At 40.9% G+C, this 15400-nt stretch overlaps 1 protein-coding gene across 3 annotated transcripts in view; it reads left to right on the top strand.

The window, feature by feature from the left end:
* BMP2K (BMP2 inducible kinase) overlaps positions 1-15400 on the top strand; it is a 56382-nt gene that overhangs the window by 17194 nt on the left and 23788 nt on the right. For all 3 annotated transcript variants that reach the window (XR_008576925.1, XM_054824451.1, XM_054824452.1), the window contains exons 2-11: positions 2506-2624; positions 3900-4005; positions 5043-5185; positions 5484-5605; positions 6621-6702; positions 7359-7491; positions 9617-9720; positions 11939-12018; positions 13284-13444; positions 14788-14966. Coding sequence is in view for 2 of the 3 variants with exons in the window: in XM_054824451.1 (XP_054680426.1) it covers positions 2506-2624; positions 3900-4005; positions 5043-5185; positions 5484-5605; positions 6621-6702; positions 7359-7491; positions 9617-9720; positions 11939-12018; positions 13284-13444; positions 14788-14966 (1229 nt within the window). In the remaining variant the exon portion in view is untranslated. The remainder of the gene's footprint in view (positions 1-2505; positions 2625-3899; positions 4006-5042; positions 5186-5483; positions 5606-6620; positions 6703-7358; positions 7492-9616; positions 9721-11938; positions 12019-13283; positions 13445-14787; positions 14967-15400) is intronic.

Consider the following 15400-nt stretch of genomic DNA (forward strand, 5'->3'; position numbering starts at 1 on the left):
CATGTGGGTATGCGGAGCTGGTATTCTGTTAAGGCATGCTTTTCATGAGGGAGGAGGACTACTTCTTCCCTGATTTTCTTCATAAGCGTTCTGTTTTTTCTGGAGACGCTGGCTTCTTCGGTGTCTCGGCAGCACATAAAGCTGTAGAGGTCAGAGTTGTGTTTTCCTTTTCTGGCAAAGAGCATTCGCTTGCAAGGTTTAATGAGGCCTTACTGCCGTCCTTCATTACGGACGGGTGAGAAGGTTTTTATTTTTTTCGTGTCGCTTGGAGCTTGTCTGCAGGCCATTCGTGCTATTACTTGGAGAGGGACTGGTCTTAATCTCTCTTTTGAGCGCATTTGTAGTCCATAAAACGGTTCGCATGTCTGGATGACTTCTGGTTCTGGAATTAAGGGAAAACAGACATACAAAATGATCCAGGCTTGAAGTGATGCGGAGTAAGATAGGCCAAGTTACACAGCAGACGGTTTTTACTGTGTGGTGTTTAGTTGCTGGCTAGGGTTAGACCAGGACAGTCACTAGGTCCTTTCTGTAACTTGTTAAACAAAGGTGCTGTAAATTTTTGGTCTTCTCATAAATAAGACCACGCGAAGTTAGGCCGCTTTTTGATGGAAAGGCCTTGCAGTTGGCAAAGCTGTTTGTGGTTGTGCAGCAGGTGAAGAAATGGGCTAGCGAACTAGGGCCTGCGTGCCGTCGTGGGCCCCGCTGCGGTGTGTCATGGCGTTCCTTGTCGCTGGGAAGATGGCGGTACTTGTGGCGTGCTGCGCGGCGCTCGTGACCTAACTAGATCCGCAGTTTAAGGAGGCACCCGGAGTGGTCGTGGTGAGTGGGAAAGCGTGGAAGCCTGTAGATAAGATGGCAGCTTAACAGCTGTGACTCGCTTGCCCTGTATGTACTCGCCTCCTTGCCCCGCATGCTGCATAGCAATGTTCAATAAGAGTTTTCATGGATGTTCACGGCGCTGATTATTGCTTGCTTCGGCACTCTCAGTGAGAAGTGTAGCTTCAGAAACAACTGAAAACATTTAATAGTTCAGGGTTTTCTGGATAAAGATGCCCAGAACATTGGTGACTATTAATTTTCCTGTCAATATTAATAACTTAGGTTTTGTTCAGAGTTATGTCACTTGGCTCTTCAGTGAAAGGATTTTTATAGCAGTGATATTTACTAATGGAAGCCCATTGAAGGTCACACAGCTACTTCTTGGCAAAATGGGCAACGGGTTTGCTGTTACGGCCCTTTCAGGGTTCAAGTATTGGTTAATATTGCCACCTAATGGCAAGAAGAGCAGTTGTCTGTGTATTTTGATTTTTTTTTTACTCTTTTGAAGTGATTGTTTTCATCCAGTCATGTCTGCTCTGGTTATATGAAAACGATTGTCAGGGAAACTTGAAATCTGGCCTCTTTTGTTCTTGTTCTCCCGCGACTTAGAGAACTTTAAAGCTACAAAACTGGTTAAAAAGAAAGAAGTCGGTTTTGTCTTCTAATTTTTAGGCTTTGGTGCTTTACCTGAGTATCGCTTCATATTTTTGACCAAGTATAGGTGCTTATATAAAAAAAAAAAGGTCTCTCTTTATTGAGAGGATAGTAGGAAAAAGGCTTCCCCCGACGAAGGTCTGCACATCCCTCTTGGCATAATTCCCCAGGCTGGTATTAGGAAAGCCCTAGCTAGAGCTGGGCATTAGAACTTGAGTAACTTAGGAGCGGGTGTCCTGTAATGTTTTGGGAAGGCCCAAGGTAAACTAGGTTAAGTATAATAATTATGCAGAACTTGGGCTGTTGTATTAAAATTGGCAGCACTTCTGTTTTGACAGTGTACCATCTCATTTGGCTAAATAACCAATTAAGTTAAAAGGATATTTAATCTTAAAGAAAATTTCCTATTAAAACTTAACTTCTTGATTTGTAAATTGTTATACACGCGTTTGTTCAAGCACATGAGACATGGATCAAATGAGATGCGTTATACTTAAAAAATACTGCTTGCAGTTTATATCATGAGGCATGAAACGTGTGTATTGGAATGGGATGCCTGATGATCAGATTACTTAATGGTTTTAATCTACACGTATCTGTCCCGAATGAGTACCTGAGTTCTTGTGCTAGTTGAAAGTTCCCGTGATAATAGTTGGCTTGCCATCAGACAGCAGTCAATTAAGGAGAGTATGGTTTGACGTGAGCTCTTCTGTGAGGCAGATTTCCTAAAACTGTGGAAAAGCTGAGCATGTGGGCCTTGAGATGATGATAATGTAATCTGCCTGAGGCCTTGAGCAGCAGTTAAGGCTTACAGAAGACAGCTAGAACAGGAGAGTGTTGTTTTTCCTTTGGTTTGCCTGAGTGTAGCAAATGTTAATAACTATTTTTTAAGCGTTGATTAGTTCTCACTCAATGAATGATGTAGACTTTCTGATTGATTTTTTTTTTGGTGTGTAGTGGTGTTGTCTAGAGGAATAACAACTCAGTAGCTTCATTTGCTTGTAATTGTGGTTTTTTTTTTTTTTCCAGGTGGCTTCTCAACTGTGTTTCTGGTACGTACCCACGGTGGGATACGTTGTGCACTGAAACGAATGTATGTTAATAATGTGCCGGATCTCAACATCTGCAAGAGAGAAATTACAATTATGGTAAGAAGCCCATCATCTGTAACTGGAGAATTTATTGATTTGTAGTATATCTATACCAAGTGCCTCTTCAATTGCTTCTAGACTACCTTTTCTTTTCACCTTGAGGTACTGATTTTGTACTGTTAGTTTCAGAAACTAATGCTGTGTTGAGGGTTGGTTTGCGATGAACTTAACGCCATTATCTAAAATGTATTTGATACAGCAGTCAATTCGATCAGTACATCCGGCTCCCAATTGAGAGGAATTTCTTCCAGTTCCGCAGCAGGAAGTTAAATTCTCAAGGTCTTTGGGTGCCACAGCTCCGTTAGCTGAAGGCTGCTGCTGGTGGCTTATGTTTTGGGTAGGCGTAATCGTGTCCTTGAAGTTGCGGTCTGGTGTTAAGCTGACAGACGCCAGCGGAGCTAACTTCCTTACGTCATCAGAGTTTCTGCTGGATTTCAGCAGAGGACTAGCAAATACATAGAAACTAGAAGGTTTAGTCAAGCACACTTGGGTTTATGATAAATTGACAGGCAAAAAAAAAATTAGGGGGGAAAAAAAAAAGATGCTGAGCAAGACAAAATCTGTTATATTGCCTTCCAGCAGATATTATGAAGATTATTTATCTCCATCTCCATACTCTTGTAGCTTATGTGGGTTCTAATCATAGCAGCACTTAAAAATTATCTGAGGTACTTTTATGTTAACCTTGAGCTATCTTACAGGCAGAAACTCCATAGTACAGACAAGAAGGCTTATATAGTCAGATGTGAAATAAGCATTGCTAAATTCTGCAAGTAACGTGGCTCTTAGGTTGTGGGGTTTTTTTCCTTGGACACCTTCAGTTGCTTATGTGTAGTAGCTTTGTAATGGTGAGACTACAACAGTTAGGGCTTTTTTCCAGCTACTTTTTTTAGTAACTGAGAGACTGTTTTTGAATTGAGCTTGGGAAGGGCACGAGTAGCTTGATTCTTCCCTTTTTCCTACATATCAAGGCTCTACCTATTACTATTTGACAGCATTGGTTTAGAATGCAACAATTGGGCTGCGTTTGCCCTGTCCAACAAGTAGCACGTAAATGTTCTCTCCTGAGTAGGAACTGCATTGTGTAGCAGTCACTCTGACATCGTTGGCAGCGACGAGCTTACGTTCTGTGTTTGTGGTACTGTCTCGAGAGCAGTGGATGCGGGGTCGGGGCTCACTTAAGTTGAAATCGTTAACAGTTGTCTGAAAACTTTTACTATCTTTTGTTGAAATTTGTCTGTGCTGAAGTGTAATGTGCATTTTATTTTTCAGAAAGAGTTATCTGGGCACAAGAACATTGTGAGCTATTTGGATTGTGCAGTTAACTCGATAAGCGATAATGTTTGGGAGGTACTCATTCTCATGGAGTACTGTCGAGGTAAGAGTCAACTCATAGGTTTTCAGAGTAAATGCAGGGAAAATGTTGGTATTTATCACCTGGGACTCTTACTTAGAGTTGTTCCCTTAATATGAAAGGTTAATATATATCTCTCACAACTGGAATCCGATTTGTTCTTTTTGCTTTTCTGTTTGCGTTGTTACTTAGGCACTGAGCTTTTGAACACTGCGGAAGTGTAAAAGTCGGTTTCACGTGGCTTTGTAATTAAGTATGATTAGAAACAGGGAAATTATTTGTATAAGTATAAAGTTAAATTGTTCTGTTTGTGCTAATCAACGTGTGGCTAGAAGGTCATCGGACAGGAAAGATTGGCAAACAGGTGACTTGTTATAAATGAGCATAGCATAGTTAGTGTTGATAATGCTGGACAAAACAATAATAGTCCTGTAGTCCTGCCTTATACTGTAATTTTGTTTCAAACAATATGTAAAAACAGGCAGTTTCTAGATGATTTTTCCCCCCATCTCACACAAGCTTTGGCGTAAACTTGCAATTGAGTTTAACTGCTGAAGCTTATCTAAAATTTAAGGTAACTAAGCACTGACCTCATAGCATGAGATGGCGGCTAACCGAAAGAAGTGATGGTATTAGAACGAGTGGTACGAGTACAAAGTAAGTATTTCTAGACCAGAAAAAAAACCCCACCCCTTTGTTGGTAACGCCAGAAGAAATCAGTTGAGGTTTCGGTTGGTTTACATCGCAGTAGAAGCGGCGAACGCTACAGCTTGCGCAGTCTGTACCGTCAGGAGCCCAAGACGGTCTCGACAACTGCTTTGGCAAAGGGAATAAGGAGATAACTTGAACACGGATGGGCACGCGTTTGCCCTCTACCCCGATTAATCTTTTTGACCTAGGATGATACTAGAGTGTGCGTTTGGAAAACGAGATTGGTTTTATTTGAATACACTTATTGTTGAAAATGTGATTGCATCTTATCTGTGCACTTGTTGCTTATAAGTAAGTCTTTACTTCGGTACCTGATGGAAAATATTTTAACAATTCCCTTGTTTCTTTAGCTGGGCAAGTTGTGAATCAGATGAATCAGCGTCTGCAGACAGGCTTTACTGAATCAGAAGTAATGAGAATATTTTGTGATACCTGTGAAGCTGTTGCCCGGTTGCATCAGTGCAAAACACCTATAGTTCACCGGGATCTAAAGGTATGACCTTGATCAAAAGGAACGTCGAGGTTAAAATCAACCATCTACTCAGAAAGGACTGAGAATGTAGGAGGTCTTTCACTAAGACTGACTTCGAGTTAGGGAAGCGCTTGTTGCTGGTGGAGCTGTAAACGGAGAGACTAAGCTGTAAGATACGACTTATTGCTAATGCCGAGTCTATTGGTTGATTTTTCTGCCAACTTTACTGTTTGTGTGTGAGAATACGTAGTAACAGTTAACTTGGAAATGAATGCTGTTTTTTTCATCTAATGTTTCTGTGTGTCGATTTCCTTTCAAGGTGGAGAATATATTGTTAAACGATGGCGGGAACTATGTTCTCTGTGATTTCGGCAGTGCCACTAACAAATACCTTAATCCTCAAAAAGATGGTGTTAATGTGGTTGAAGAAGAAATTAAAAAGTAAGTTCACTTCTCAGTGGCCTGTCGTGAGCAATGGTTGTGCTGCTAGGAAACTCCATGTATTATTGTGCACTGTGCGTGTATCTCGTGAATATGAATTCAACTGACGGTCGAAATTGAACTAAAGTTGACATAAATACAGGAAAACAGTGGAACTATTTGGTAGCGTGGATTTCTTCTATTGATTCCCAGGTGGTTTTTGCAACGTTGAGACTCGTAAGAATATAACTGTTGGGAAGAAACATGCTGTTTTGCCATTAAATTGTTGAAAAATATATGCCTAGCTACTGGCCATTTTAGGAGTTTGATATTTCAAATTCATGCTCTTTTAATACAGCTAACAGTATGAGACCAAGAGAACTGATAAATCCATTCCAATGCTTATTTTTATATAGAGTCTTCTTTACAGAGTGAGGTCCATGTTCATTCTCATAAGGCTGATCAGAAAAATATTTGAACTTTGATTACAGGCGATGCTCTTCAAAACGTGTTAGTTGAGTTTTGCCCCTTCAGGCTAACTACTGCAGAGGAAAAAATACAGGCTACTTGTTCTTTGAGTGCAAAGTGATACAGGGTTTTTTCCAGCTCTGAAAAAAACTTTGACCACCAGTGTAGTAATTATTTAGAGGTGTTAGTTATCCAAAGTCTGCATTCTGTGTTTTCAGTAAGCGATAGGGAATACTTTTGTGGGACTCTGACATGACCTTTTTCAGATTACTGCTTATTGTAGTATTTAAGCCAAGGGACTCTTGCAGAACTGTATGTGCTGGGGAAATAAAAGGAAATTTTAGTTGACTTCATATTTACTCTTGGGTATGGTAGTTCTGTGTTGCTACTCCAAATACTCTGTGTGATGCTGCAGACGGAGTAAACAACTGGTGTTGCGTAAGGCAATTCCAGGCACGTACCTGAAACACGGGCGTGAAGGCTATGTGCGTGGCAGGTGCAGGAGAAGACGCTTTCAGTTCTGATGCACGCTTTTCACCTATGTCCTTTTCTAATTATATACTGCTAGGTATACGACGCTGTCATACAGAGCTCCCGAAATGATCAATCTTTATGGAGGAAAACCAATTACTACCAAGGCAGATATCTGGGTAAGCAAAAAGTCAGGTACTATGAAATAGGGAACTAATTAAGAGCTGTGTGCGGAAAGTTAAAAGCAGCATTGACTAACTGAAAAAACTAATTATTTAAAAGTGAACTATATCATGCAGCTATACAATGCAGAATACAGTAGGACTATCTTTGGTAGTTACGTTTTCTGTAAACAAAATAAATGCCGTGTGTGGTGATCATTTTGTGTTAAGGGGGCCGTGATTTAGAATTTGTTTCCTGTTTGTCGGCTCAGGTTGCTGCGTGATAGTCGGCAAGGATTTCTCATGGAAACTTGTCCGCGGAGTTATAAGGAAAGGTGTTTTTATTAGTGATGTGCAGCGAGGTAAATGAAGACTAAATTCAGCGGAAACGCTAGCGGTATCTCTGGGTGATACGAGGAAGTAAATGCAGCCCTTGGTCTGCTCCAGTTTTGGTAGTTGGCTGCCTAATGCAGGAGTCGGCGTGAAAGAAAGCCTTTTTAGAGCCGCTTTAGGTGTCGGCTTGTCACATGAACAGTGTGTCGCGTAATGCGGCTTCTACGTGACGGTGTAAGCGTCAGCTGTAGCTAGGATGCGATTCGTTTCTTGTTGGTGCCGCTTGGTTGCGGAAAGGCGTACTCTCATCCCTTTACAGCGCTTGTATTTGGTTTTTACAGGCACTTGGCTGCTTGCTGTATAAACTTTGTTTCTTTTCACTTCCCTTCGGAGAAAGTCAAGTTGCTATTTGCGATGGAAGCTTTACCATTCCGGACAATTCCCGATACTCTCATAGTGTACACTGTTTGATAAGTAAGTATCTGGGCGGCACGGCAATTCTCTTCCCTCGTAAATGGAATCAAACACAGAAGATGCAGCTAACGTAGGCGAGTGACTTGGATGGGTGGTGCAGACCAGCTGGGTTCTTGGTGAAAAGTTGGAAAAGAGTTCTTTTTTTTGCTCTGAAGCACGTATTTTACATGGAATATCAGGCTGTTAATAGTATTTTCTATCGAGGTTGGACAGATGCGCTTAGATGAATTGGAACGGCAAGTTTAGCGTAGAAACGGAAGTGTACTGAGATGAATTGCACCGGTGAGAACTTTATAGTAGCTTCGTGGTTTGTAACAGAACAAAAACCTGATCAAGTCTGTGCAACGAGAAGTGTCAGACGTGAGCTCTGGAGAAAGATTGAAAGCACAGAACGTGAAGGAAAACTTTGGACGATAAAAAGCTCTGAGGGTAGCGATCAATCTGTTGTCCGGGTACAGAGATATAGGATCTAATATTTACAGTGATAATGAGCATTTTTGGTTGTCTTTGTTCTCAGCTGTGGGCAGGCTCACCGGAAAGAGCGTGACTGGCACAATATGGAAAAATTCAGGAAGTTTGAATAGCAGCTCTTAGAATTTATTGTTAAGTTATGAACGCCTTGAACACATAGTTTGTGCTTTTATGTAATAGCAAATAGCAAATCCAAACCACTTGTTTGAGCACACATTTATAGCTCAGAATTCGCAGTTACCACGGGAAGTGTTTGCCTTCTGCGGATAGCTAATAACTGACAAAATGAGATTAATTTTCAAGTGCTTAAATACTTTTCTCTGTGTCACCGTGCTACTTTTAGAAGAGTACAGGTTTTAATCCTGTCTCTTTGTAAGTATAAATGCTGATTTATTAAGATTCAGTGAACTCCTGTGCCAAGATGAGTATTACTGGCACGGAATAGATGTGCGTGGGGAAGAATCTCCTAATGTAAACTTCCCTTCCTTCTGGAATGGAAGCCAGAAAAAGCTGCAGTTGGTCGTAAAAGGTATTTCAGGGACCTTCTGGCTTCGTCTCAGCTCTTCTATGAAGCGGGGGCTGGGGAGCAATAAGCTGAATCTTCTCCACCTCATAAATCTAGTAGTTCAGAATGAAGTGGCAGGAGTCACTTGATGACAAGTGTTCCGTTTCCACTTAACAGTGCTGTCACTGTTAGTTTAAATCTGCTTTATTTTGTAGAACACATGAAAAGTAAAACTTGCTGCGAAGTATGTTGGGCGTGAAATAATGACTTTGAGTATAACTGCAAGATCTGTCTAAAATTATATTATTTTAAATTAAAAAATTACCGTAAGTGTATTTTTTTTACACAATGTTGTTTAAGGTGGGCTGTGCTACTCAACAGTTAGGGAAATGTAGCTCAATTTTCTCATCAAAACAGAGAACTTAGGGAAATTAAGTTGTTCATTTTCTTCGTTGCTGGATATATTTTTAGAGGCTTAGCTTGCTTAGAAGATTGCTTTCACTGTTTATTTAGGTTCTTGTATCACTTGGGTGAGGCTTCCTGATTATGTACTGTGTATCCTGTTGTAAACAATATGAAGTAACTTTTATTTGCTGGAAAAGCACCACACTTGCTAATATGGGAAGCTTATGGTGGAAAGGGCCATGAGAAATTCTGTGCCTGGTCAGAAAAAGTCCTTTTATTCCTGGAACTACGTTTGTTTGTTAATGTACAGAAGTGTGCATAGCTAACTAAACCTGCGAGACAGAAGCTGGTGTAGAGCTTTAGCCTGGTGCAGTTAGATAGATCTGTGAAGCTTCTGTTGGTGACATGGATATTTTTTTGGTTGAATGCTAGAAAGTTCTAGTACTATGAGTTGAGTTTACGTTGTTTCTCTCTCAAGTGATTAATTAGTACTTCAGTTTTGCTACCCGTTCCACAACTGAGTGTCAAAATATCAAAGAGCATACATCATCTCCAATTACATTTGACCCTAGAAACCATTTGACTTGACAAAAAGTATTAAAAACCAACATGACAATCAAGATGACTGTCTCTAGGGTAAGCTCATTTGGTGGAGCTGCTGAATTTCTTCTTGCTGGCAGCATGTTGTCTCCAGAGGCTGTTTGATATCCAACACTATTAACTTTGTGTTATCGATTTGTGTAGGATACATGCTTGAACCGGATCAAGAACAGAGACCCGATATCTTCCAAGTATCTTTCTTTGCCTTTAAACTTGCCAAAAAGGATTGTCCGGTGTCTAATATCAATGTAAGTAGTCTTTAATTTTTTTCTGTATTTTTCAGTGTATTTTGTAGGTAGCATTGAGAACAGTCTATCAGATTAGCTGGGAAGCATTATTTCAGTTTCTTCATAAACCTTCTTCCTAACTTGAAAAGGCCGAGCAGAGCATACTTCAAGTCGCTATTGCGTACATGCGGTATTAGCTCTCTAAGGAAAATATTTTTTTAATTTTGAGGGCATAGCTTCATGAAAGATATTTATACGTGCATTACGTTCATGAATTGTATTATATAATATCTGACGTGGGGGTTTAACCCTGACTAAGCTCTTGTATCTGATACAATACATGCGAAATATGCCACAGAACTTCAGCTTGTTGACAATAGAAGATTTAATGTTGTAACAGTCGTGTCAATAGCATTTCTGTTGGTTCTGGATAAACCCTTTTTCTTAATCATCCTTAGCCGTTACTTAAATCAGTCGGACTACATAGAACTGGAAGGCAACCAGACCAGCGCCTTGGTTAACCTGCATTCCTACCCTAACTTGCCATGTGAGTTTGAACTTTGTTTGAAAGTCTGAACTTTCTCTCAAAGATCATCTCATTCACAGATCGAATGACCGTGCAATGGAATTTGAGGGCACATCAATAATGTGCAGTAGTATAAAGTGATTCTCTAGATAGGCACTGGGAAAAATATGAAAAATTCATTTTGGAATGCATGGCATGTGTATTCAACTCTGCCTTCAGAGGCAGACAGGTGAACTGACTGAGATCGCTTGGAATTCTTTTATCATGGATCCTTGTAAAAGAAGGTGCTCAGTAAATGCGAGTGGTTTTTTTGGATACTTAGGTTAGAAGAAGTGAGAAATCTTTGAAGTACTTACTGTTTGCAGGTAAATACGAGATTTCAAGTGGCTTGAATGGTTTTGCATTAAGTTGTTGCAGCCTGTGATTAGGCAGTGCAATAACTATACTTTGCCTTGTATACTTGATTCTAAAATATGAGCAAGTATATGAATTTATAAGATAATTTGGGAATTTACTACGTTATTCACTGGAGGAATAGTATCGCTTCACTCGGGCAACTTGAGAATAGGTCTCCCTTGGACGTTCCCCCCCGCGCCACTGCAATGTGAACTGCCTGCTTGGTTGGCCCTTTGCCTTGTGACAGACATGGAAAAGTGCCCGGAGTATTCTTACAAAGCGAAGCTGTTTGGCGTGCGTGTTCTGCACTGGAGTGTTAAAAGAACATGAAGAGCAGCAGTCCGTGCCCTGGTTGCTGTTGATTTTCTCTGGTAGCGGTTGCCCTTCTAGCACCCACGCCTGCCTTGAGAGAGAAACAGCACAAAAATGTGCACGTGGACACCCCGACCCTTCCTCTCGAAGTTTCGTGGGGATTTAAGAATGACCGTCGTACGTTAGAAGAGAGGCCAGCTGAGCGCAGTATACTGCCTTTGGCAGCAGCTTATTGTTTGAAGGGAAAGTCTAAAATGTGCCTGTCTGTCTCTATTCTAGACAGTTGACAAATCCCGGTGCTGATGGTAGTCTTCAGAAGCAGTATTCGGTAATCGATAGCTCTGTCTCTAGTATTGGTTACAATTCGGACTGGTGTTCTTTACGTGAGGAGGTAGCGCTTGTGTAATGAGAGATAATCTTCCTCCTCCTTCTCCCAAAATTGCCTTTTTCCTTGGTCACATGCGGTCTAGGTGAAACAAAATTTATCCAGGAATTGAGATGAGCATAAGTTCAAGGTCTGTAGAAGTTGAGTTGTTGCATGGTTTTCTGGAATTGACATTGCGGTGGAAGACCTGAACAGCCTAAAAAACCACTCTTGTTTCATCCAAAGGTTAGGCTTTGGTTTAGTGCTTAAACTTGAGGCTAAAGTAAGTTTCTGTTCTGTGCAGTTAGAAGAAAATGTTTGGAGAAAGTGTTTTAATTGATTGTGGCTAGTTGGTAGTATGTAAATGAAGTCAAGTAGTTGACAAAACAGTGGGGCCAGGAATGTTTCTGTTTTACTGGGGCGACAGGTAAGGGAACTTAGAGATCCTGTTAAATAAAACCACTTTTAATTTACAGCTGTGTGAGTTCTGCATGAAGCCTTGTAACACGAAAACCTTGAACCCAAGTATTCCTCTTCAATATGTAATGATTTTTTTCTTTCGGAAGAAAATTAATTTATTCAAATTAAATAAATTTAATTAATTAAATAAAATTAATTCATTCAAATTTATTTTTCCCAAGAATTCTCCTGTCCCTTCAACTCTTCCTGAACCTATGACAGCTAGCGAGGCAGCTGCTAGAAAAAGCCAAATAAAAGCAAGGTGAGCAGTGAATGTGGCTTGACTTCTTTTTTTTTTTTTTTTTTGCTAATATTAAGCTACATGTTTGTCTGAAACCTGTTTTCATATGCTGGTTAATAAATACAAATTGTCTTAGTAGCAGAGGTCATTAGTATAGGTAAACTGCAATTCTAAGAGTGTCAAGTCTCTCTTTAGATTCCGCTCCTCGGAGGCTGTTTGGGTTTGAACCTGCCCATGTGTGTGATCTAGGTTCTTTGATATTCAGCTATAATTATTAGCTCTATTTAGAATTTGACTTGATTTAGCTTATTGTTAATGAGAAGCAAATGAATGGGCTCATCTAAGCAGTGCTTGAGCTGCGTAGATTCGTCTGTACTGTTAGAAGGTCATGTCGTGGTCTGGTCGTGGTTGGTTTTGCTGGCTCTGCTGTCAGTAGGTAACGTGCAGAAGAGGGCAGGCGCAGAGTATGGATGGAATAATGTTTTGAACTGCACCTCCATTTGCTAGACGGTAGTAGGAAGATTCATATATCTTCCTAAATAATGTTTTCCTGGTGGCCTGAAGTTAGAGCAGGTTAAGGCAGGTGTTGTCTTGTTACAGTGTGTTGGGAACTAGCATGAGCTGTTAGGTATGGGCGCTCAGACGGTGAATTAGTGGAGTTCTTTAAGCAATTGGACAGATGGAAAAAATGTGAACACTCTAACCTGTTAACGGGATTAAAGCTCAAAAGTGCTTTGGTTTTGAACGTCTCTATTAGCCTGGCAGACTATTTTAAAGCTCTGAAATACTTCAAGGAAGACGCAAATATTTTGAGCGGTTTGAGCGTTACAACTGCTAGAGGCTAAATTTCTCATAAAAAGTAGAAATGAGCTGATTTAACAGATAAGGTGGAGAAAAACCTTATTTCCTGTATGGATGCGCAGTAATCCTATCTCTAGTCATAGGATTGCAGACTCTAGTGCCGCACCCAACTTGCACTCGGTGCTGTGAACCGAGGAGAGCTTACACAGAGAAATTTCTCCAGTGCCGGGGTCTCCTTGGGAATAAGGCAGTTGTGTAGCTCCTTCACAGTGTTCCGCAGCAGCCACGTCGTGCCCTATGGCTGCAGCGGGGGGCGAGTGGGATTTTTAGGCAACAAATTTGTAGGTATTAAAAATCAATTGGGTAGTAGAGCAGCACATGGTTAAAACATAATTGAGCTATTAAGAGACGTATTATGTCTAATTTGAATAAGAAACAGTCTTTTTTTAATCAAGTCTCTTCTATGGGAAAACTTGCCGTTGCAGAATAACAGATACTGTTGGACCAACAGAAACCTCAATTGCACCGCGACAAAGACCAAAGGCAAATTCAAGCACTACCGCTTCTAGTGTACTGACGTTCCAGAGCTCAGCGACTCCAGTCAAAGTACAAGTTCCCGGTGAATTTGGTAATTGTGGGCAAAAAGGTAACTTACCAAAGTCTAAGGATGGACAAAAGAAAATGCAGAATGAATTTTGTATTTCTTTTCCATCTTGCTCTAGGAGGGATAAAATTTAAAAGGTGAACTCAGGTCCTTTTTTTATGTGCCAAAACTGAAATCTTCATCCTTGGCAAAAGACTCTAAATGGGCAAGTAATAGGTTTGACCAGGTGCCACAAAAACTACATGCAAATTGTTGAGAAGGGCAAGTATTTTTTCATTGTGCTTAACACTGATTTTGACCTAACTTTCTTGCTGTGGACTGTGAGATAACTTCATGCTCAGTTTTGACTTGAAAATAATTCGCTAAAAGTACTGAGCTCTACTGTGACAGACTGCTTTCGTTGTAGTAGGAAAAATGTTTTCCCTGCGCATCAATAACTCATGAGATAGCAACAATATGTTGGTGTTACTTGTAGGCTGGAACCGTGTGAAAACTTCACTTAGCAAATGCTTGACGGATGCATTTCACACTGCTCTGTGGGTGCAGTAGAGGAGTAACTGAGCGACGCTTAATCGAGGGAAATGAGTTTTTGATAAATCCTTTCTGAGTTTGTCTTGATCTCATTCAAAAGGAGTTAGGGCTCTGATAAATATTCACTTAAATAGTTTTCATTTATATCTCGGAAACTTTCCTAGTTCCACTTTGTGACATCACGTGTCTCTTATAGTACAGGAAGAGGAGTTTCAGGGCGGTATTGGGAAAGCTTCCAATCAAAAGACCGCGGAGAATGTTTGTGTCACAAGCGTAAACTACATATACTAGACGGGATTGAAATAACATCCAGCTTGGAAAGCTTTTCCTGTTACGACAGGGAGCAGATCATTCCTGGGCGCTTGAGAATAGAAATACAGCATGCAAGGGAGATGGCTTTATGTTATTACTGACTGCTTGCTTAAAAGGCTGCAAAAAACAGTTGAATGGCAAAATTCATCAGGCATTTTGTTCAAGGTAATTTGATGAGCGAGCCAAGAGTTCCCTTAATAAAGCATTGTGTGCATCCAAAATTGTACAGTTTGAGGGTCAGGGTTTGACATGCTAGCAGGTACGACTTCAGTGTTTGTAAAGCAGAACTCTTGAACCCACCTTCCTCTGTTATGAGACCAAAGAAAGTTTCCCACGTATAGTAAGCAGAAATTGTGCGTTCACGGGCCTGAAGTCTTTTCGGAGAAGAGAACTCGGTATCTACCACCTTTACTAGTCATGAGACCGGAAGGGGAAGTTTATAAACTGTTTAACCTCAAAGTGTTAGAGAGGTTAACTGCCAGGGAGCGCTCTAGCTCAACTTGAGAGATCAGCCTGCCGATAGCGTTGTCTGAATGTTACAGGAACCACGCGACCGGGAAACGGGCAAGAAGTCTTGCAGTCACAAGGGACCAACCAGCACCCCCCGCAGCAGAACAGAGTTCTCCAGCAGCTGCAGCAGGGAGACTGGAGACTGCAGCAGCTACACCATTTGCATCACCAGCAGCAGCAACCTCCCACGCAGGATGCTTACATTCAGCAGGTACAAGTCAAATCTGTCGGACGGGTTGGAGACACACACACGTTATCTTGTTGGTGACGCTTTGAGTCACTGGCTAGTTAAACGTTTCTGTTGTTGTTGTTGCCTGGACTTTCCCTGCTAGGAGAGAGAAAGGCTCCTGCTCCTTCTTTTTACCCTAAATTTATCTCTTAACAGTTGCTTTCTTTGTGCTGACTTGTTTTTGCAGTTTGACCCTGAATCCCAGCTTGCTTTGAATCACTGTGTGGCTGAAATAAGGTTTTGTCGATGTGTAAACGTGCTTGAGATAAAAGTTAGGAGTTATCTAGGTGCCGATGCTATACTTGCAGTAGGTGGTTGTACGTACCCTATCTGAGTAAGGTTTTCCTGTCTTCCAATTTTTCTTCGGCGAAGAGCTGCTTTTCCTGTAGCTGTTCTGCCCACCCAGATTTTTTTAT

Source organism: Grus americana, chromosome 4 (genome assembly GCF_028858705.1).
Source record: "Grus americana isolate bGruAme1 chromosome 4, bGruAme1.mat, whole genome shotgun sequence".
Taxonomy (NCBI): domain Eukaryota; kingdom Metazoa; phylum Chordata; class Aves; order Gruiformes; family Gruidae; genus Grus; species Grus americana.